Source organism: Diadema antillarum, unplaced genomic scaffold (genome assembly GCF_040938485.1).
Source record: "Diadema antillarum isolate AM-2024a unplaced genomic scaffold, OU_Dant_1.0 seq00002478_RagTag, whole genome shotgun sequence".
Lineage (NCBI taxonomy): Eukaryota > Metazoa > Echinodermata > Echinoidea > Diadematoida > Diadematidae > Diadema > Diadema antillarum.
Genome location: NW_027273083.1, coordinates 18,847 through 40,493, shown reverse-complemented (window position 1 = coordinate 40,493; position 21,647 = coordinate 18,847). Strand labels below are relative to the sequence as shown.

Sequence of the window (21,647 nt, the reverse complement as noted above, 5' to 3'; positions counted from 1 at the left end):
TAGCTGCGTAATGGTAGCTGACACATCGAACACTGTGCAATCGCGATATCATGTGCCTTTGCTCTCCGCTGCAGGATTATCGAGCTTTACATTTGTAGTAGGGCGTCGGTAGCGCGATGCGCTTTGTCATCCCCTTCGAAATTCACGCAAAAGTCGCGAGTTCACAAGTCATCCTTGACCTAGATTTTCTAGGTCTTATTATGCATCTACAGAACATAAAACTACTTCAAAACATTTTTTACAATAAGAGAAATGTATCATATTACCTTCGATACTAAATGATATCACGAAAGTCACATTTTGAATGCAAAAGTGCTAGCATTTTCAAATAAACTTACGACTACCAGATGCGTTCAGTGCGTGTTGGGCAATGGGCAAACGTAGGGCGCGCGTTCGGTCAAAAGTGGACCCACAATTTTGGCTTAAAATCACCTTTCAGGCATTTTCGCGGGTTTATCCCGGGAACAAATCTCCATAAATTTGGTATCATATGAAAGCTTGTGGTGGTCTCATTCTTCTCGTTTTACGCCGAGTTTAGATATCAAGACGTATTGCCACCTAAATTCAGATTTAAGCCTAAACATCGCTATAACTCAGCTGTTCCGTCCGACTGTGAAACTGGCCAGGCTGGTGTAGGAGGATTCAATGGTGCTGAATCCAAAAATAGCATTGGTTTTTCGCTTATTCCCCAGGATAAACCCGCGAAATAGCGATTAAGATACCCTTTTCAGCATAGTAACAGCATCAGCGAACTAAGCGAGGCGGGGCCTACAAGTCTAGACACGTAGTTACACGCCATGACTCGTGGTTACGGCGCGCACTTACGTGAAGCTCCATACAGTCGAGTCGGTTTTGCATGCATAGGTACGATGTTCAGCCTCCGCAGAGCTGCTATAGCGCACCGCCGGTACGTAATGTGAGTACCGGTACCTGTGCGCGTCTCCATGTACACTGTACTACATATCGCACATTCACCACTACTGTGTGCGCTTTTACTCCGCCGCGCTGTTAGACCTACGTTACTTGTGATACGTTTGTATGTATGATGGGTCATCGGTCTCATAAACCCGTGTGTACAAATCGCGTGCGAGTGCAAGTACATGTGCGTGCCGCGGGATCGAAGGGGGCCTCGCACAGCTGGCTGGGTAGGTGTGTGCTAGCTGACAAGGATGCGCGCTTAGCCTTAGAAACACGCGCGCTTTGAATGTCATAAACGCAGTGAATAGCACCGCCCACTGGAGTGCGCTTGACAGTGAATTTCATTACGCTCGCGACCCACTTTTTCGCCAAGGTTTTGACAGCGTGAGGATGAAAAATACCTTGTTTTTATTTGCTCATAACTTCACCATTATTCATGATTATGGTGAGAAATTTTGCACATGTATTATGTTAACTATGGACATTATGGATATGTATGTTTTAGTGTGAAATGACTTGTATTTCTCCAGTTGCAAAAATCTACCAGACACTCTATTTGTAGTGTTACATCGCAGAAAATTGCCATGATCGTGGCACAAAATGTGATACTGATAGAGTTGACAGTAAGTTTGTGAGTGTGATACAGTCAATAGCTTCCATTTCTGAACATCCTGGCTGGCCACAACAGGTACATGAATATTTTTATGCCTCCATCATCCATCCCGACCCCATCACAAATTGCGCAAACCACCCACACGGGCAAGGCTTGTGTGTGTGATACACAGCCCTGTCACTGTACACAAGTGTGTGCTTCGCACAACGTCTGGTCGGGGTCGATGGGGCGAGTCTATCAGTAACTCTAAAGACAATATAAACACAACAAACTAACGAATTGGGATAAGATTTGGGATTTTTTTTTTCATTATGTCACAGAATAATTTTACCAAGGCAGTGGACGTAATGTCCTCTGTGATAGGTTTGAAGATTGATCCCCTACTTGAGATAATAACGCAGCGTCCATTCATTTAAAATCATGAATGAAGGACGAATGTTTACCACTGGTTGCGTTCCGTTGTGTGCCAATGCACAGCACCCTGTTTGTCTGTTCTCAATCACGCCGCGCAGGGAAGGGCATTAGAGCAACCATGTGGCGTACCGTAAGTGCTTTCATTACGCGCACTCATGTTGACACATACAATGTACACAGCACAGAACACAGCACAGTACCGGAACACATGCTGTCGAACCCGCGGTGCCTGATAGGTACTTGCACGCACTGCTCGATTAGGGTAGAATCTCACACCAATAATAGAGGGTCGTGAAGTGCACAATTGCCCTTGATTCAACTGCTAGCACATACCGCCCTGTACACTCGTAAACGCGAATATGTGCACATGGAAGAGTGTATTGTATGCTGTGTGTATTTGTATGTGTCGGAGAGTATGTACAGTGTACAGGGTATGCATTAAATTAGTGCTATCATCAAGCTGCGCCTGACTGGTGCGCCGGCGAGGCTGGCCAAGCGGCCGTGACGCAGCATTGATCACACCAAACCCGAGTCCTTGGGTTAGAAATTAAGATTTTCTTTGAGAAAGCTTGCAGTTAAAACAGATTAACATTTATGACAAGAAAAAAAAGCAAGGAGAAAAGATGAGAATTAATTGGAAACCAGTTTTTCAACCACCCGCACGTGGCTGTATCCAGCGACTTTGGCCGTGGCTACAATCACGCGCATATGGCTGGATGGTATAGAGACTTTTGTAGGTGTATACTCTGCCTGAATCAAAGGGATGTAAATTTATAATGTAAATAAGTGGAATAGAATGTTCTCATAAAGTTATAGCTACCATGTTAATTCTAGTCTATCTGGTTATGTATGGGTTTCCAGATCTAGATCTAAACTATAGATTGGGCTACTGTGCGGATGAGGACATACAATGTACATTTGTAGAAACCATAAGGTCAAAGGAGTATAGATGAATAATGCATGATACACCTGTACATGTTGAACGTGGGCTAGAAATAAGAATAAACAGACCGGTCAAAATATGGCACTATGCACACACAAATGCACCAAATGTATGTTGCCTGGACTGGTGCAATAGACCTGGGACCATCCAATTTTCTCAAAGGGAAAAGTAGTGTTTTGAACAAAAGTTAAATAAAATATGTGTCATGTTAGATTTTTGAAAGTTTAAGCATAGGATTGTCCCATTTTTGAATGGATGGAATTTGTAAATTAAAAAAAATACAAAAATTGTTGTGACGGTTTGACAGATAACATCACTACAGTGTACCAACTGACAACCTGATAAGAGCGCTGGCAAATAGCGATATGCAGTATACCGAAATAAGATCAGAATGAATCACAACAAGGCATGGGAGTTGATAGCGTGCAGGTGAATGATTGATTTCATTGGCAACCCGTTACTATTAGTGGGTTGCCTTCCAGAAGTGGTGAAAAACATATCTGGTAATATGTCTCCTTCAAAGTAACCAAAAGAGCTTCATCTGTCCCTTCTGAATGGGGAGAAAGGTGAAACATTAATGAAAGGTAAATCATTGATTTTCCCCATTATTTTGACTGAAATTCTGAAAAAATAAGTTGGCGACCTGATGGTTATTGACATAGAGCTTGTTCAGTGATCTCTTAGTAGCAATAGATTTGTACTGTAAGGGGGTTCAAATGAAAGTTAATAGGTTGTGTTTAAAGGTCCTGTTTACCTTTGGGAACAGTGATTAAAAAATTTTTCAAGGTATGATATTGAATGTACAGTGTATGTGTAGGTGTGTTGTACCACAAAATATCCTATCATATACAATTTTCGTGATAAAGCATATAATGTAAGGGGATTTTCTTAATAAACCGTAACTGTAGACAGTTTAGTCTGGAAACATTTTTATTGTAACCATTGTTCACATTTTGATTATTTAACAATACTTAAAGGGATGGTACAGCATTGGTGGAGATGAAAATTGGGCTTACAACTTTTTGCGAGACACCAAGAAAACACTTACGAAATAGTACAGAGCTAACCATTTTAAGAGGAATTCAAAGTTTATTTGATGAAAATTGGGTTTGGTAGGACTGAAACATCCAAAAACAAAGTAAAACAAAGCGATCGTAATAAAGTGTGGGTCCTACACTTATTAGAATCACTCTGTTTTGGATATCTCATCCATTTCAAAACCAATTTTCATCAAATAAACGTTGAATTCGTCATGGAATTACTACATGCTCTTTCATATTTCATAAGGGGTTTCTCATCATCTTACCAAAAATATTAGAAACATGAAATTAGGTCTCAACCAAAACTATACGATCCCTTTAACATCGATTTTATCAATTCAAATTTTTACAGTGGTTGTTTCTATCTCTAACTCACATTTAAGAACTATTTTAAAGCACTAATGCTGGGTTTTTGTTTCATCTGCTATGGTAAATTATGCCTTTAATAATGGGTGTGTAGTTCCACTGCAAATGGCTGTCTTAGCATTGCAGTTTCATTTACACCGTAGTGGCATCTATTAAAGGACAAGTCCACCTTCATAAACATGTGGATTGAGTGAATGCAGCAATATTAGTAGAACAGTCAGCGAGAGTTTGAGGAAAATTGAACAATCCGTTCAAATGTTATGAATTTTTTAAGTTTCTGCTCAGTCACTGCTGGATGAGACGACTACAGTACAGCTTGTGATGTCATATGTGTGCGACAATATAAAGAAAACATAAAGAAAATTCAGTATATTTTCACTTTTCTCGCATATCAAAAGAATGCCTGACTTGCCTCTTTCAGAAGGCAGGGGAATAATATTACCCGTAACATACGGTCAGTGACAAGTCGAGGAAATATGCTTCTTCTTCTTTTCAAAAAATGCAATTTTGTGAAATTCTCTTTTTTTTTCTCTCTGAAAAAAGACATCAGAAACAAATGTGCAAATATGCTCCAAGCCATGACATCAGAAACAGAATGGCTTTGCCCTGATATGCAGCTAAAATGGGAAATATACAATGTACAAATGTACCAAGAACACTCTAACATATACCTACTGTATGAGCTAAAAATCACTGACATCACTTTTTACTTCACATAAACATGACCAATGCACACTTGTACATGTATGCATGCAATGAATCCTAATGAACTGATTTCGGAGTACATGTAAGTGAGTAATCCTGAGTAAGTGTACATAGAAATTATGCTAAAGTTCGGTATTGCTGTAGAAGTGTACAGGGTACAGTCTGAAGTCATATGAAAATGCTAGCTCTTATGGCATGTCAATTGCAGTGTCATCCATCTGTACAGTGTATGTGTGTGTGTGTGGGGGGGGGGGGGGGGGGCGAGATATGTACAATGTACAATGTATGTAGGTTGATGCATAACTTACAAATACTTGATTGTAAATGATAGGTATTTTATGATATATTTATGGATTTCGGATGGGATGAGGTGGACATGAGAGCATGTTGATATTTGCTCAAAAGATTTTTTTTTTCTTTTTGTAAATATTTATGTTAAAGTGCATTGTAATCAATGGTCTGAAACTGGAGAAATCAATGAAGATGTTGGCCTTTCAGTGCTGTACACTGTACTTATAGTTACTCATGTCTGACTCATTTACATCATATCCAGGTAGTTTGGAGTAAATTGATTTTTCTCTGCTGAAACAATTAACCATTGATACAAGTACATGTGCATGTACAACAATTTATACTGATCTTCATCAATGGACATACATGTGTACATTGTACATGTACAAATGTAAGTGCAGTGGAGGTCAGATGAAATGTTGCAGTGCCTACTGTAGGATGTGTTTCGAAACATGGAAGAGGAATTGACCCCTCTAGTGCAGTATGTGTCAGTTGTTATCATTTTTTTTCATTTATTTTTGTATTTATTCATTATTATTATTATTATTTATTTATTTATTTATTTATTTTGATATGGTAATAATGTAGCTGTGACTGAGTTCACTGTGACACATTGATATGCCTGGTTTGTGAGTAATGATGCACAAAAATCTAGAATACACTGCAATTATGTATCTTTTTACAACAAAACAAACACAGATGGCCACAAAACAGACTGTACCAGTACATGCACATGAGATACATGCACTCATATTGTACATACGTTGTACCAGTGTGCTGTAAGAGACATTTACCTTTGCATAAATGCTTTGATATTAGTTGCCCATTTTTTCTATTCTTTACAGGTCTGAACCTAAAATATCCCTATTCCTGTTCTCTTTTTCAGCTGGCCCCGACAATGTTATTTTCTTTTTACTGGTCACGTTGGACCAGTACGTGTAAATCTTGCAATTCCTGAAAAGTTACTGGCCCGGCAGTGATTTTTACCAGTCTGGGACTGTCAGCCCGCTGCCAGTGTTAAGCATTTAATAGTAAATACAATAGTTGTACAATGTAGCTTTAAAGAAAAAAAAAATGAGTCTAAACAATTAATGCAGAGTATTCTTTTTTTTTCCATTTGTGTTTGTTTTCATTGTTTGTCTTTATTTTGTGGATCTCCAAGTACAACTGTACGTGTATTTAGCAATTCATTTTATTCTATTTGCCTCATGATTGTATAGTGACATTCTGTTGTATTCAATAAGTGATCACAATACTCAATAGCCCATGTGCTAGCACAGTGCCAACATCAATTTGCCTCTGTACTACAATTGTAGTTAACAGGAGTTTTAAAATACATGGTATACAACGTAAATATGGTACTCAACATCATTTCTCTGCATAAATTATTATCTTTGCTGTCTTGGCTGCTTCACTCTCTCATACCCCCCTCATTTCCTACTGAAAATAAACATTCATAATCTGGAATTAACAGCTAGTCTGTTTGATTTTCATCTTTGCAGCACCAGACAATGTACCCACCAAGGAAGAAACTTCCCCCACCCAACCCCTGTGTGACGAGGTGGACACAGGAGGGGGTGGGGGTGGGGGTGGGGAGGAGAACCAGGTTACCATGAATGGCGACCTGACCAGTGAGCCCAGGCTGGAAGACCAGGAACCAGACAATACCACTGAAGAAGGTGAGCTGTGTATACTCATCTTTATGTACAGTTGTGGCAGTGCTGGAGATGTACGACAGAAACGTGCATTGCAGTTTGATGTTTTGGAAGTATTTTCAAATAGTGGAATTGCTTTATCCACCACAATTTTAAAGTATTAAGAGAAAGAAAAAAAAATCTGTTGTGAACATAGCAAGAGCTTGTAATGTAGTTTGTGAACTTTCCGTTGGAAGAGCCCCTCCATGAATGATAGCCTTCAGTTTACGATGCTACATGAATGGATACTCTCAGACACCTTTAGCTTTTATGTACATTGTAGCACGGCATACGAATAATGTTTCATTACGAGACATTAAGATATACTCAGCCTCAAACATGACTGTGGTATAAGAGCATGCAGACTTATGGTTTGAGATGATCTCATACTGTAACAGCAGAAGCTCCTTGATTTGTATAATATTACCTGTAAGTCTTTTGCGTAGTTCAGACTGTAGAAAAATTTGTATGTAGTACTGTGTTTGTATGCTTAATACTGTGTTTGTATGCTTGCATCAATTTTGGAGAAGAGGTTAGGCCAACCCTATTACACGTGTAAATAGTGGTGGCACTAGTTACATGATGTACCAATATTAAGCTATTCAGACACACAAACACATATGAAAATGACCATTGTATGCATGCATTGTACAAAGTGGAGCATTCAGCTTCATTTTGATGATACACTGTATATCCAAGTTACATTAGTACATACATGTAGGGTTGTACTCTCATGACCTTTCTAACACTCAGTCATTGAAACATGTACATATGTTCTGGAATGATCTGTAGTCTTAAAAATTAGGGGAAAGTTGAAGAACAGAGTAATCAAGCACATACCTTTATACATTGTTTAGCATATATGTGTACATGTATCTGATTGAACTCTTGTACTAGACACCACTCTCCAAACAACGCAAAACAAAAGCAAAAACAGTAATTGTCTCTAAACTTTGCTGTAACAAGTTGCACAAGTAATCTACATAATTTTAACACTCAAAGTATTGTCTTTGTATTATGCTGTAATGAGATTGTTCAGATGTCACTACAGGACACATATGACTACTCAACTGCTTGGCACTGCTGAAATTATTTCTGATATGTGCATGCATGTACTCAAGCATGAAATAGTGTCTGTTATACATGTTCTTTAAGTATTTACAATGTACATTGTATTAGACATGGGCGTAAATTACAAGCAAAGAAAGATATCTTAGGATCAATAACATCTCTATTGGACAGGAATTGAATCTCCAAGGCACATTGTTTGCTTGCAAATAGTGTAACACATCGTACGTGATACATTTCATTTTTACATGTTAGGCCAAGTAAAAAAAGAAAGTAGTTTCTCGTCCGGGTTTTTTGAGCAAGGCGATGAGGGAGGTCCTTACTATTTGATATCTTACTATTTTTTCGAGGATTGTCAAAATGAAAGTAATATGTGTTTCTCGTCCAGTAATTCTGAGAAAGGTAACGAGAGCGGGCTTTACTATTTTCTATATCGAATCTATGAAATGAAATATCACTCCGGTAGCTGTGTTATGAGAGACCAGGTCCCAAGTGTATGTCTAGTCTGCACATTGTGCATTTTCAAACAAATAGATATATGTACCATACTTGAAACGAAACTTCATGCATGCAGAAATACATTTGCTTTTTCTTTCCACTACAGATGTCAAGGGAAAATGACCATCTTAATACTGGTGTTTAGTGTTGTAATGGCATTTCTGATACCAGTGTACTTGCAATTCTCATGTATTGTGCTATTAATTGAAACAGGTATAAAACGTGCATGTCTTTCAACAAATGTACGACTGAAATTAATTCCATGATATCAAAAACACTGCTTTATTTATCATTTGTGTTTGTGACTTTTTGAGTCCACACAGCTGGTACGTGTATCTGCATTTCTTCATAGTACAATTGTAGCACATTCAACTGGAAACTGGCTTGTTCAATTGCAGATGGATGTCAAAATGATACTGATATGGCATTATAACATTAAACATTTAAAAATGTTTCTTCATGTTCTAAAAAGACATTTGATAATCACTCATCATTTGGATGATGAATGATTGTATACCAAAACTACATAATTATGTACATTTTGTAGTAAAACATGTACCTGTACTGGTAAGTCACATTCTCCCTTCATTTCTTCCATGCCCATCATTACAGTGCTACCAAGAAGCAGCAGTGATATAAACAGCAAAATACAACGTGTAATGACAATTTCAGTTCACGCTCATCAAAACTGCTTATTACTTTTCAAAGTTTTGGCTATCAACATTCGTTCGTGGGTGTATTTTGTTTGTTCGTTTGTGTTGTGTGTTTTTCCCTCTTGAAAGACGTAATGATTTCTTCGTATCGAACGTAAACTGCATGTTTACCGTAAACAAGCCATTCAGCTCGGCTCTGATGGCGCATTCGATCCATCGAACTTGCAGTAACCTCTTATAAGCAGGAGCACATGGCGCATTGAAAGTGAAGCCACGTGTTTGCACATCGGCGCTTCCACACACAGCGCGGCATTTTGCGATCATCGTTATAGCAGACTTTCCGATTCCAGTCAGGGGAAAAGGAATTGGAATACTTCGGAAAATACTGATGTTTAAAATCCAATAAAATGAAAAAAGCCTGAAAACAACGCATGATTATGTTTTCATAGTAAACGATAATTGGAAACACGGAACAGAGTATTGCATCCGCTCACAAAGAAGCTCTCTTGAGAAGATGAAAGCATTCCACGTCCACTGCTAGATAGTGGAAGCTTCCATAATCAGCCCAGCAAGTTTTTGGAGGTACACACTTGTACATACTTGCACTTGTACACATTCATTGCGAGAAAACAATCAATCAACGCTGAACATTACGTAGTTTGGCATCTTTATCGTGCTGGTGACAAGCTCGATGCTTCGGCATGTGTCATAACGTTATGTTTAGAGCCTGTAGGCCTCATAAGTCGACGAGTTTAATTCAAAATAGCAAAAAGAGGGAGATTGAAAAAATAAGAATTCTGGTAGAAAAATACGAATTTTGGAGCTGCTGAGTACTATTTTGTGCTTCCAAAGGTTGGCAGCTCTGGTATTTAAAGCCGTTCGCTGTGCACACGTGCGCTTGAGATCGGTTCTCTCCATCACTGCACTCCACGATTTTTTTTTCCAGCTCCAGAATGCGCGCATGCTATGCTGGCTGGCTGGCTGGTCTCCTCTATTATGTGGTTACATTGCGCAATCAATCTAGCAGCACATGAAGCGGGCAGCGAGCAACAGCACGAGAAAAATGTACGGAAGGTGCTCAACGTCCTGTCTACATCACGACGTACCGAGCGCGCTGTACATCACAGTCCAGGCCGCGCCCGCCCGCGCCCATCCAACTACAGTTCAACTGCTTTGTACGTGGGTCATTCCTTCTTGCCGAGCTCGCAGTGTGAAATGCATGCGTTATTACATACGCACTACAGAAGCTACAACTGTACTACAGCTAAGTAGAGGACGCAAGGCGTAATTAGAAATGAGACATCACGATTGGTAGGTCGAAAAAATAGTAAAATATCAAAAAAGTTGATGCGGCAACTGAAAATCGATGCGGGCGGGGAGCGGGCTGGGACGAGAATTATGAATTTCTTGGTATTTTCAGCGCCATTTTGAAAATAGTAAATAGTAAAAAAATCGATGCGGCGGCCAAAATCGATGCGCGCGAGGACGAGAAACTGGTTTCTTTTTTTACTTGGCCTTAATACATTGTGCAATGTGCACAAAAATACTGCACTATACTTCACACAATACTTGCTTAATACTTTACACTGTAGCATTCAAAAACATGATGAAATGTCGACAGTTGATAAAGTGGTAAGGTAGCAAATTATAGAACAAACTCAGTGATATGATCTTTTGGGGTTTTGTATTGTATTCCTTAGAAAAGAATTATAATGATAAGATACAACTTGTATTTCATGTGATGGAGGACTGTTGAAGTTCCTGAAAATACAGCAGGGCAGCTGGTTCTGCATTTTATATTTTTGACAACACAAAGCATGATATACTGAATAGAAAGAAGTTTTTTTTTTTGTTTTTTGTTTGTTTGTTTGTTTTTTTTTGGGGGGGAGGGCATTGATGGAGATGATGGTCCCCAGACATGCTATGGACCAGTAAGCATCTAAACGTGGCGATAGTGTTGTGCACTCACCACTGAACCAATGTAATGTTTTCCCTGCAGTCCTCCAAGTACATTATACGTCACAGCTGAGTATGCAGTCGTCCAGTTTAATCAACCATCTATGCATACTTCATGTTGGGATATTGTGCATTCAATTGGGTTTGTGCCTCAAAATTTTGCTGTTCTGTGGGATCAATATATTGGATTGCTTGTGTATCGCGAGAATTCCTCTACCCATAACCTGTGCCTTGATTTAGGGAGCACGTCATAGAGTCAATCCTATGGCTGTGTGTAGCATATTATCCAGGGTACATGTAGATTGTGTGATGCATATTGCACCAGCCTATGTGTGACCCGTATGCTCTAAATGGATTGAGATGTGTGTGCAATGTACATTGTATGTTTTAAATACAGAAATGTGGGGGAGAGGGAGCATTAGTACTGCCATGTGACACGCTCAGTTTGACCTTGTGGTATTAAAATGGATGGGATTTATCACACTGCTAGGCCTTCTGCCCCCCATCTTCCTCCCAGGTGAGGATGATGAGAGTGCGATGCTGTTCAGAGTGGAAAAGCTGCAATATGAAATACCAGGGTAATTTCAATAGCACAACCCTCATTAGCAGAAGTGCGATGCTACACAAAAGCACTGTTGGTGTTCATTTATGATGTTGTTGTTGTTGTTGCTCCTGGTTTACTAAGCCAGGAGGAAATAGCTTTAAGAGCAGGCATGATACATCAGCAGACAGGTAAATGAGGAAACATTTATAATTTGCAGTACCTTTTTTATCATTACCAAAGCAAAAACAAAAAACAAAAAAACATGAAATTTGGCATTTATTATATTTTGCTCAGTTTTTTTTTTTTTTTTTGTAAAGACCTCTAAAGCTTCCTACACCCTAGGATTTTATGTGTTTGCATTAGTACTGTTTTGGTTATATTTCATTATCTATTGATTATAGTGACTGTCTTGGACATGCATGATTTAGCTGATAGACAAAATTAGGGAACGTGACTACCGTAAAGTTCCGTGTATAAGACGCACCCGTGTATAAGACGCACCCCTAATTTCGGACCTAGAATTTAAAAAAAAAAGAAAAACACGAAAATGTCCACGCAAATATTGCGTGTGTCATACATATTATTTCAGCTCAAAATTTCCCTAGAATGCAGCATGTATTCGCTCTATTTTTCCTTCTATATTTTCTTTTAACGGTATTCATCGGACATCAACAAAATCAAATGAGAGACTTGTCTCGGTACTCACTTGCTATTGTTTCGCCTTTCAATCGTGGTACATGTGTCATGCATATCGTACTCATGAGTGTACAGTACGATCTTTGCTGTCATACATAGCAGAGGGTGTCTCGCATATTGACACATGTCAGACTTGAAGGTTCATTACGAAAAATAAGAAAAACATCAACAAGTGTAGCAGAAGGATCATACGGCAAGACGTACGGTGCGTACGGTAATTACACTCATGCACTGTTACTAGTAGCATGTGTGTCTCTTCAAGGAGCTTCAAACACACTCCTTGGTCTCTTGTACCATGCTTGTATGCGCTGTGCTATCCTTTTGCAAAAGGCAGCTCGCTATAATTTCAGCACACGCACACAGAGAGCAATGGACTTGCACACACAGCGCGCAACGGGCAAGCGCGCTTCAATCCGATCGCTGTGTGCACGCGAGTCCATTGCAAAAGCCTCTCTGCAGCTGCTGCCCCAAAGGCTTGCTAGCTAACTAGCTAGCATGCTACAGTGTAGCTATGCTATCCTAGCTGCCCTCGCACTCGTGAAATGAAGAGCAAACGAACGACATGGATATGCATGCATGCTTCACACATCGTTCATATTTACGGTGACATAGTGTCGATCCTACAGCTTTTGTCTATGGCCATATTGATACTAGTACATTGATAAGTTTTACGGTATCGGTAATTTAGTAATGATACCTGTACATCGCGTGTTCCAGCTACTAGGTTGGCTGTTGGTAGCTTGGTAGACTGACATCGGTAGCATACAGCAGTGCTGTTCAGCTGTTGTCTATGGCCAGATTGATACATCGTTACTGCACAAGGCCAATATATTAAGTTTATCTCGTATTTGCAGCTTTTGTGTGTGTCCAGATTGAAAGATCGCTCTTTTATCCGTAAGTTTTAGTGATTGCTTACCTTCCAAACGTCGATGGGCATACATGGCCCCAAGTTAGCCTTATAAAATTGGGTGTACATGACGGATTTTTTTCCGTGATTCGACTGTACCCGTGTATACGACGCACCCCCGATTTTCAACGTTTTCCGACGAAAAAATAGTGCGTCTTATACACGGAACTTTACGGTATATGGTCTTCTTTTGTACATGCATGGATGCACTATCAAATTATGCAAAAACTGTTCTAGATGCAGTTACAGTTTGTGCACATTAAAGATCCATTGCGCATGAAAGTCAATTTGAGCTACAACATGTACATATGTACATGTACAGATTGTGTCTATCGTGGTCACATTGTAATTGACAACAGTCAGATGCAGACATCTTTCATCATTAAACATGTACTTTCTTTCATCCGTGCCTGTGTTTTTTTGTCCATTTCCATGTTCAGATGGTAGTCGCTCAGAGGCCACATTCCGTCATACAGTGCACAACATCAGCAAGCTGAAGGAGACCTCGCTGGGGAGTGCTGTCACTGTCAGAAACCTACCCTGGTAAGTGCGATAGTCTTTGGTCAAGGACGCCTTCATAGGGAGATGGGCAGCTCCAGAAAGAATGTAGGCCTCTTCTGCCCAAGGGTCAGCCAGCCTCATGCATCGAGGTTGCAAGCAAGCAAGCAAGCAAAACAAAACAAATCAACACAAGACAAAGCAAACAAACAAACTACAAACAAGTGCACTTGAAATGAAGCATGAATTTTAAGTGGAAATAGTACTCTCTGCATGCTACAGCTATTCGGAAAGGGGGGGGGGATTCGAAGATGAAAAATGGCAAATTATTTCCTAACTTTTCCCCTCTGCATTATGTTTCCATACTGTACAAATGAAGGCAGTTACTTGATTTACAATATTATCATTTTGTATGAGTGAAACACAGGCTAAGTGCAGTTGTGTTCTAATTCAATTTTTCATGGTCAGTGACATGTCTGTGAATGCTGAAGATTCTATATCAAAAAGCAAATTCATACACATTTATGCCAAATGTTTTGTGCAGTTATCTGTTGAGCATGAGGTATTCATTTATTCCCACATAGTCTTAAAAGGGTAGTATCTGAGGTTTAAAGCCCTTTCAGTTTTCTGAAGGCTTTTTTTTTTCAAGATGCTTCAGAAAAGAAAGTGTTTTGTGCAATTATTGGGATGTCAGATCGCATCCTGCCAACATTAAGACGAATACAGGCCCTATCTGATTTAAAGGACAAGTTCACCTTCATAAACATAAGGATTGAGAGAATGTAGCAATATTAGTAGAACACATCACTGAAAGTTTGAGGAAAATCAGACAATCCGTTCAAAAGTTATGAATTTTTGAAGTTTTTGTGCAGTACCCGCTGGATGAGAAGACTACTGCAGTGTATGAATAACTTAGATGTCACATGCGTACAACAATATAAGGAAAATATAAAGAGAATTTCACAAAATTCCATCTTTTGAAAAAAGTACAAATTTCCCTGACTCGTTACCGATAAATGTTATGGGTAATATTATTCCCCCTGCCTTGAGAAAGAGGCAAGTCAATTGCTCTTTTATTATGCGAAAAAAGTGAAAATATGTTGAATTTTCTTTTATATTTTCTTTATACTGTTGTACGCATATGACTCACAAGCTGTAGTAGTCTCCTCATCCAGCGGTTCCAACACAAAAATTTAAAAAATTCATAACTTTTGCATCGATTGTCCAATTTTCCTCAAACTTTCACTGATGTGTTCTACTAATATTGTTGCATTTTCTCAATCCTTATGTTAATGAAGGTGAACTTGTCCTTTAACTCGCAGGTCCCATGGAACACAATAGAAATGTGGGATGTGTCAATTTGACATGCAATTTTGTGCTGGGTTTTGCCCTTTTGGCATTCTCCCCATAGCACCCTGCCAACGAATCCTAACAAATTTGGGATTAAATGAAAGAAGTTTGTCTCCATATTAAGAGCACTGGTATGTGACTGTGACAATGAACTGATGTAATTACATCACTACAATCACACCCACATGCATACCCATACAATCTCTGTGTCTGCTTTGGTACATGAACCAGCGTGTGGCAAGCAAGTAGCTTTGGATATGCTTCATAATCCGATGGTGTGGTTAGTTTTTCACCAGCTCCATATCTTCAGGTAGGAAAAATGCCTTGAAAACACCCCTTTTAATCATTTTTTGGTCTCAGCAAATGCTTTAGACATGGTACCATTCATGCATAGGTGCAAATTTGACACTCATCAGCCGTCACACGGCGTTCGTGGCGCAAAGCTGGATCACGTGTGTGTGTATGTGTACATACGTGCGTACCCTTGCCGCTGCACTCACTTATGGAATGTACAGCTATATAGATCTACAGTGTATGAACACTATTAACAGAACTGTTGCTTGCGATGACACTACAACATTGTACTATGTACGATTCTCATTCACAAAGTGCATGTATACATGGATACAATCACGCTCAAAGCCCCTTAACTCAATCACTGCTACTATAGTGCAATTCTAATACACATTATTATCAAGGGCATTTGAGGGTAAAAATGGTAGTCTTCTTTTGCTTTAAATCTGGTTCTCTGTTTCTACCAAATTAAATGCATGTGTGCCATTTGATAACTAAAAAGCTATTGGTCAATTATTTAGCCAGCTGCTTCTGTTGAGATAGTCTAAATTAGGTGTTGTTGCCATTTCTGTCATTATCTCTGGCTACTGTACTTCAAGCTATGTGTGTATGAGTACTGTAGAATTTGGGCTAAGAACCAGTGAAAATATTGCAAAATTAAGCACTTTGTTCATTTGCATGAACCCACCCCTCCAAAAAACAACAACAACGATAATAATAATGTCTGTTAGAGTTGTAGGCATATTGATATCGCAGGTAACTGCTTTTCAGATATTGCTGAGATTCCAAGAAGGTATACCATTGCTCTTTTCCTCGTTTTCACTTTGATGTCGCTACTTTTGGCATACGTATGGTTCAGAAATCAGCAGGATTGTCTGACCCTCCACATTATAAACAGATATGTGTTCAACCTCTTAAAGGGGCATAGTACCCGTAGTGTAGAGTGCGCTGTTGATGATACTGCCAATCACCGTTAGCATTGATACGAAGATTACCGAAGTTGAGCTGTCATCAAGAGTAAAGTGCGTAGGTGTTGCTAAGTAACGTTGCCTTCGTTGTCTTCTCTGCGCATAGCGCAGTCTGTAGTAATGCCAGGGTGCGTGCATATGTGCTTGTTATTATGACATCACAAAAGGAGTTTGCTAAAGCTGTCATCCCCCTCAGCCGAATCATGAGCCGAACTCTGATCGGACCACTGACTACAGTGGATCGGACTTCTTTGGACTCGGGGAAGTGGGCCAAAGCGTAAGCGCTAAAGAGGAGTCGATAGCGTAGGTCTCTATAGGAAACTTGCGCCGTGCGCCCGCGTACGCATATGACTAAAACACCGGGACCATGCACCTTTAAAAGCAGAATTTGACAAGAGCCTCTTTAGACATGTTCTGTCACTAAGGTACAGCTGTATTCCGGTTACTGAAGATACGAAGGTACCATGAAAATGGGAATATTTGTTCATAATAATTCTATGTGTACCACATAAGATACGTTTTCAGAGAAAGATGAGGCAATGCTTTTTCAGACCCTACAATGATGTACTATAGTAAATTGGGGCTGGTACCTTGTCCTTTTTCTTTCTTTTTTTTTTGACAGATGTGGCAATGAACTGAAAAACCTTATCCTGTGATGACATGTTTGATAGTTGTTGCCCAACTCTGCAAACATGTAGAAGATGTGTACACACACACACACACACACACACACACACAGTGACACAATGCATAGATCGTACACATGTTCCTTCATGATTTATTTTGCTCTGCACTTCGGACTTCAGTTTCTGAGTGACATCATTGCATACCTGTTTTTGGATGTGGTACATCGCACATAGTGTGGTCAACAGATGGCCACTTTTGCTTTAGTGTGGCATATGGACAAAGTGACAATCACTTCAGAATTGCTGGGGTATTAAGTACCACAGTAATTTGTTGTCACTTGTAGTATGTTTGTGAAATACAATGGTAAATGGATATTGTGGTATTTCAGTTGGTAGGCCAACCTTTCTCATTCACAAAATATCGCGGTATTTCTGGCCCGAAAGTACATCTCCCTGCATAGTTGGTTCTCTTACGAGGAGAAATAGGAAGTATGTCAGGTCATATGAGGAATGGGTGGTATTTCGTGACACAATTCACACTCAAAGCTCGCATACGTATTTCACAAGAAGTTTGAATTACACATGTATGTACCAGTCCACCGTAAATACCATGGTATATTTGTGTTGACATTATGAAATACTGCGGTATTCACCATTTATACGAATGGGACTCATTTTGCATTATCAACAAGGTCTTTTATGAATGATCGCCCAAATACAGTTTGAAAAAACAACAACAACAACAACAAAACCCATAATTGTTCATTTGTGACATAATGATGGTAACAGGTGACAGCACCAGTGCACACATGCTAGTAAGTATTGCTTTGTGTCATCTCATATAGAGAGTATTATTCATAGCACCTGCAGGATGCTGTGTACATAATTTTTTTTTTTTACCACTTGCCCAGTCAGGCAAGCAGATTTTCAAATTGTTGCAGAACACTTGCCCTAATATGAATTTTACTTGCTCCCCCCCCCCCCCAAAAAAAAAAGTCCAAAAATATACCGGTATCACTTGTAAGTCAAGGGCTTTGTAAAACACAATCATCTGAATAAAGAGCACTCGTTGATTAACACACATAAACACATTGGAGTAACAAACTTGGTTTGATCGAGTGTTGGTTCCTGTATTGCATTGGGGCTTCTTCATGTAAGTATTGAAAATTTGCTTGACTGAAATCAAAGTATACTGCATCACTGAATAGTCATTTTCTTTGGGCTTCCGTGTGGTTGCTTTTGTGGGTTTGAAGGGGGAATAGTGAAAAAAGGGTAGCTTCACAATTTTTTACTTGCCCACTTCGGGCAAGCATTTCTTCTCATTGTTCCAAACACTTGCCCGACTTTGATTTTCACCAGCCCCAGGCAATCGGGCAAGCGTTTATTTAGCACCCTGCCTTGTAACTGTAGTCAGAATGCATTGGCACAATGACAGAGATGTAAATCACAGAGCTCATGGAATATCAGGGTTGATGCTGGGTTGATGCAGTGTAGCTTGACATGCAGACCCCTGCTTGTTGAGTGAGCAGTTTGTACATGTATGTCATGCTCTTTCATTACCATATTTCCTTTTGGAAGACATGCATAATTAGTCTTCATCCAACAGGAATATACAAGAAAACAGTTCTAGCTGTAATACGTAGTTTGAATATCAGTGTAGTGTGTTTACCAAGATGAACCAATGTATGATCTGTTGTTTAATGTGTTTCATTGGCATGTTATGGTATGGAGAAAATTATCCCCATGTTGGGAAGTACATTGTACGAACTAGATTTTGGAAGAATGGTATTGGAAATGCTGCCAGTCCACCTTTACTCAACATACTTGACACGTCATGTCACACGGACACATGCTTGTAAAGCAACTCAGATGTATACACATGTATGAATACATGCATAAACACATCCTCCATTCTGCAGATAATGTTCTTACTGTAGCACTAGTCAATTCAATCATGAGTACATACATGTACATTATGTACAGTACTTGTAGGTCCATGGTACTTGTAGGGGATCTGCCTGATGCATTTTACATGATCTGTCTCTTGGCATCTGTTCCTCAATAATGGGGCTTACTGTAGGCAGCTGTCATGCCAATGGCGAGTTTGTGCTCCAATTGTGTCGCTGTGGTGAGACCTTAAACTTGATCACATGTTCTATCAAGCGATTTCTCAATGCTCAGTCTGAAATGAGACTAGGTCCATGAAGTCATCATTCTGTATAATGATAGTCATATTTATTGTAGTACAGTTCATTTGAGAGTGCATGTGTGTACTTTCATGTAGCATACATGTGCATTGTAATTTGAAAGAATACAATAATAATAGGATGTACAACTGGTGCTTGTTGTGAGATGAGGATAACTCAAACAGCCACATAAAACATTTAAGTTATTAAAGGAGGACTGCTGCTTTGACTCAATATAGATAATTTTCTGAGCTTCTGTCTCCGTCTTTCTCTCCTGTTTTCTTTTGTTGTTTTACATTTCCTCTCTATCTGTCTCATTTGGGCTGTTCTTTAACTGTGAAACCCAAAAGTTCATGTGCAGTTTGATATTGTTAATTTCACGAGAGCCAAGATTCATGATATTAAAATGCAGATGTGAGAGTTCATGTTTACACTATATGCATTGAATGCCAGTGGCAATTGGTGAAAATTTCATGCCGTGAAAATATCTTGCCGTGAAAATATCTTGCCGTACAGTATTTTTCAGCCATTATCCTGTCTCCAGATGGTATGTACTGAGCTATTCTTATCCATTATACTGAGCATAGTTCGTAACATTACATTGTCATTTCCACCCTTTTATGCCTACCTTTTGATCACATTGTTTCGTTGCCCTTGCAAATATTGAGAAGGCAATCATGGTATGAAAGATCAAATTGGTGAACATACACAGTGTATCAAAATTTTGATGTTGATCTTCATTGGATTGGCAAGAATAAAGTACCTTGGCATTTCTCTCTGGCGTACATGTTATACATGGTGTACGTACATATTTTATCAAATATAGTCACTCATCTGATACTCATAGTAATGTACTGTATGATGTACATGTATTTCAATGGAATTCCTTTGCTGCATATGAGTTCATGGATGTTGTAACTACATGTAGATGTGTAGCCCGCTTCTATAATGTAATATACCTTGCTTGAAAAAAAAAAGAAATCAAAATCATCTGTTGTTGATAAAATTTGAATGGCAGTGCAACATAATTAATACACCACAGTGGATGTGCATGATTTCTGCTGTGTGACACATTGGATGCATCATTTGATATGACCCTCACATACACCTATTCCATCCCTGCATGCAATGTAGACAGTAGCCAATTTGAAATTAACGTGTACAGCTATCCAGTTAGAATTTCAGGACTTGCTTGGAGAGCCTTTCCACATCCCTGAATAATTTACGTCAAACTGGGTAGCATCATCCAGTAGCTTGAATATCATCAGTGATTGTATACAATGTACATGTACATACATACTGTGCATGTGTGTGTATATTACATGTATGTATTGGGGGGCAATGTGATAACAGTGAGCCTTTGTGTATAAGATACAAGGCCAGAAAAAACCCCACAAAAAACCAAGATCAAAACTTACAAAAGCACTCTGACATCTGCCAAGCAGTTCATTTCTACCCATACGTGCATGCAGAAAATCACACTTATTTTCTTGATAAATACTGTAAAACAGGATATTTTCGCAGCATGAAATTTTCGCAAACTGGAGCCTATGGCCTTTTTTGCGGCATGAAATTTTCGCGAGTTGCCTCTAGCATTCAATGCATGTAGTGTAGACAAGAACTTTCACATGCATTTTAATGAAGATACAGCAGCAGGATTACAATGTAAATGCTTGTGATATAGACAATTTGATGTAGATAGGCTTGTACATAGATGGCTCTTTTGAAGCAGGAAAAATAAGTTTTTATTACTATTTTAGGTCATCCTTTCCTATCAAGAGTAGCAATACCAAATTGTCATTTATTTCTTTAAGTATTAGATACAACGAACATAATGTAACTTCATAAATGATATCCTCAATCTTCAAGGCAAGCTATTTATAACAGTGTGTACAACGGAGTAGCCACATCGATGCTGTTTACCATACAGAATGTACAAATGCTTGTATGTTATTGTCACACATGTACAATGTGTAGAAGACTGTAGAGCCAGCAGCAACCCCACAGACTTTGCACAGTGCTAGTAATGGTACCTTATATTTTTCACCAGAGGAAATCCACGATGTATACAGCACCCATGGTTATGCTTGGTCTTGGTTGCTGTACCACAAATGTGGGCAATCAATGCGGTCATTCTTTATGATCGTTAACAATGTTGTAGCATCATGGGAGAGCTTTGACGTAGATATCAAATTGTATGACATGAGTCATTCTTCATGTTGAGATTTGAGTGTGAGCTTCGTAGTGTGCAATAGGAATATTTCGTATTATCTTTTAGTGATCGTGAATTCTGTAATCTCATTGGCCAATCACGTAATTGATAAAATCCTGTATTACCTGTGTTACTCAGACCAACCACTGAATATTTCCCATATTCTGTGAATAAGGTCATATTGTGCGCATGCTCTTAATCCGCCAC

The 21,647-nt window shown here is 39.2% G+C and overlaps 1 protein-coding gene across 1 annotated transcript in view; it reads left to right on the top strand.

Annotated features, from left to right (window-relative positions):
- Nucleotides 1-21,647, top strand: part of LOC139714856 (ubiquitin carboxyl-terminal hydrolase 7-like) — a 39,563-nt gene that overhangs the window by 1,164 nt on the left and 16,752 nt on the right. Inside the window, exons 2-3 of the mRNA XM_071626502.1 lie at nt 6,793-6,969; nt 13,747-13,849. Of these exons, the coding sequence (XP_071482603.1) occupies nt 6,793-6,969; nt 13,747-13,849 (280 nt within the window). The remainder of the gene's footprint in view (nt 1-6,792; nt 6,970-13,746; nt 13,850-21,647) is intronic.